This window comes from Arachis duranensis, chromosome 5 (genome assembly GCF_000817695.3).
Source record: "Arachis duranensis cultivar V14167 chromosome 5, aradu.V14167.gnm2.J7QH, whole genome shotgun sequence".
Taxonomy (NCBI): Eukaryota; Viridiplantae; Streptophyta; class Magnoliopsida; order Fabales; family Fabaceae; genus Arachis; species Arachis duranensis.
In genome coordinates this window covers 94818620-94820522 of record NC_029776.3, presented here as the reverse complement: position 1 = coordinate 94820522, position 1903 = coordinate 94818620, and the positions used below count along the sequence as shown (strand labels likewise).

General features: G+C 31.3%; 1 protein-coding gene across 1 annotated transcript; it reads right to left on the bottom strand.

Moving 5' to 3' along the window:
* Window positions 1-240: 240 nt before the first annotated feature.
* On the bottom strand, window positions 241-1103 carry LOC107490545 (NDR1/HIN1-like protein 10). The gene has a single exon (XM_016111315.3). It carries the CDS (start codon window positions 1018-1020, stop codon window positions 385-387), a length of 636 nt encoding a protein of 211 aa, XP_015966801.1. The 5' UTR covers window positions 1021-1103; the 3' UTR covers window positions 241-384.
* Between the last annotated feature and the right edge of the window lie 800 nt (window positions 1104-1903).

The following is a 1903-nucleotide window of genomic DNA, read 5'->3' as shown; positions in this document are numbered from 1 at the left end:
CAATGAATATATTTACATTCTTAGATACTTCTTATTTTTTATATTAAAAATAAGAAGCGAAAAAATAAAAACTTTGCCTTTTAAATTATAAAACAAAAAAATATACAAAAGACATGTAAAAAAAAGGGTAAATTTCATTTTCTATATAGCAATAATAGTGGAACACACAAATTAGAAGAACTCGACAACAAATTTCACGTAATAAAATGAATGAATGAAATTAAATAGAATACAACTCGATGAGAAAATCAAAGTAATACGTGTAAAAAAAGGATTTCTATTGGTATTTTAAGTATATACTTATATTTATTTATGCTATATATATGTATATAATTGCAAATTCAAATAGCCAGGAGTCAAGGCTTATATTTATATTTCTAAGGGTTATCCGGCTTCGGCATCACGATCTTGAAAGAAATTACTACTTCTGCACCTTGTAACACTAAAAGTTGCCGCCGGCGGTTTACCATTCGAAATCAAAGGAACCCTGAGCCGGCGACACTGAACAACCGGCGGATTGAATCGGCTGCTCTCGAACCTTCCAAACTTAGCCCTTATTCTAACATCCAAATCGACGGCCAAGTCATTGAAAATGCCCACACTCCTCTCCATGTTGTACTCAGCAATTTGCTTTGGCCCGAGTCGAATCGAGCTTTGTCCTTCGAACACGGCTTCTTGAAGGAGGGTCGTGTTCTTGTGACCTTGATCAAATGGCGCCAAGTTGACGGCAGCGAAATTCCTGTCTTTGTACCACGCGTATGCGGTGATCCTCCTATAGTACACCACCACGTTGTTGTTAGGGTTTCTTGCTGTGATGTTGACTTTGAATTTGTAGTTCAATGTGGTGGTGTTGTTGGTGAGATTGAATTGAGTGAGGGAAGCATTGGTTATTTGGAATTTGACACTTGATGGAGATATGATTATCCAAAATAGGAATATGGATAGAATGAAGCACAGGAATAAGGTGTAGAGTGTGACGAAGATGCAGCAAAAACTGCACCTGAATGATCTCAAACACATGTTGATGATGGTGATTTGTGATAGCTAATAACAATGATTGATAATTAATGATGAATCTGGTGTAATATTTTAGTGGATATATATTTTTAGAGGGTACCTCCTTAGCTTATGATTATATGTGTTTAATATGGTGTGTAATTTCTTGAGATTTTTCTAGGAGATTTCCTCGTAATAATGTTACAAAGCATATAGAAGAAACGTTGACTTTTTATAACCGAGTAAGGAGCTCTTATTTTCAATGGGTTTGTGCATCAAGAAAGCTCTGCCCAAAGTGGAACAAGAATATGAATAGGTAGACTTAGTCATAATTAAATATTCATATATAATTAGTATAAATAGATATTGATCAGTTCACTTAGTCATATTAATTAATTTGGGTTGGTTGTGTGATTAGTTCGGTTATTCACTTAAATAAGTGTTAAGAGTTTAAATTTTATCTTATGCATGTATTAGTATGTATAAATTATTAAGATTAAGAGAAAGTTTAGGAGTCCGCATTTTTTTTTATTAAAATTTGACCAGTACAAAAAAAGTGAGTAATTACACATCATTAAATATAATTTTACATTATTAAAAATACTAATAATAACTAATTAATAATTATAAATTACAAACCTCATAACACTCTTTAATTATTAATTTAGAGGATCATTGCCCCATTTTCATTAACATAACTCGGCCACTGCCAGAGAAAGACTTTTAAATGAAGTTCGACTGCGATAAAATAATCTTTGGCATGTTAAAATATATAATACCATAAACAAAAAAAAGCAATATGTCTATTGATTTATTTTGTATGAATTAGATATTTACAATTATTTTAAAAATCTTGAATTTAAATGCCAAATAAATTTTTTATTTATAAATTATATACAAAGGGTAT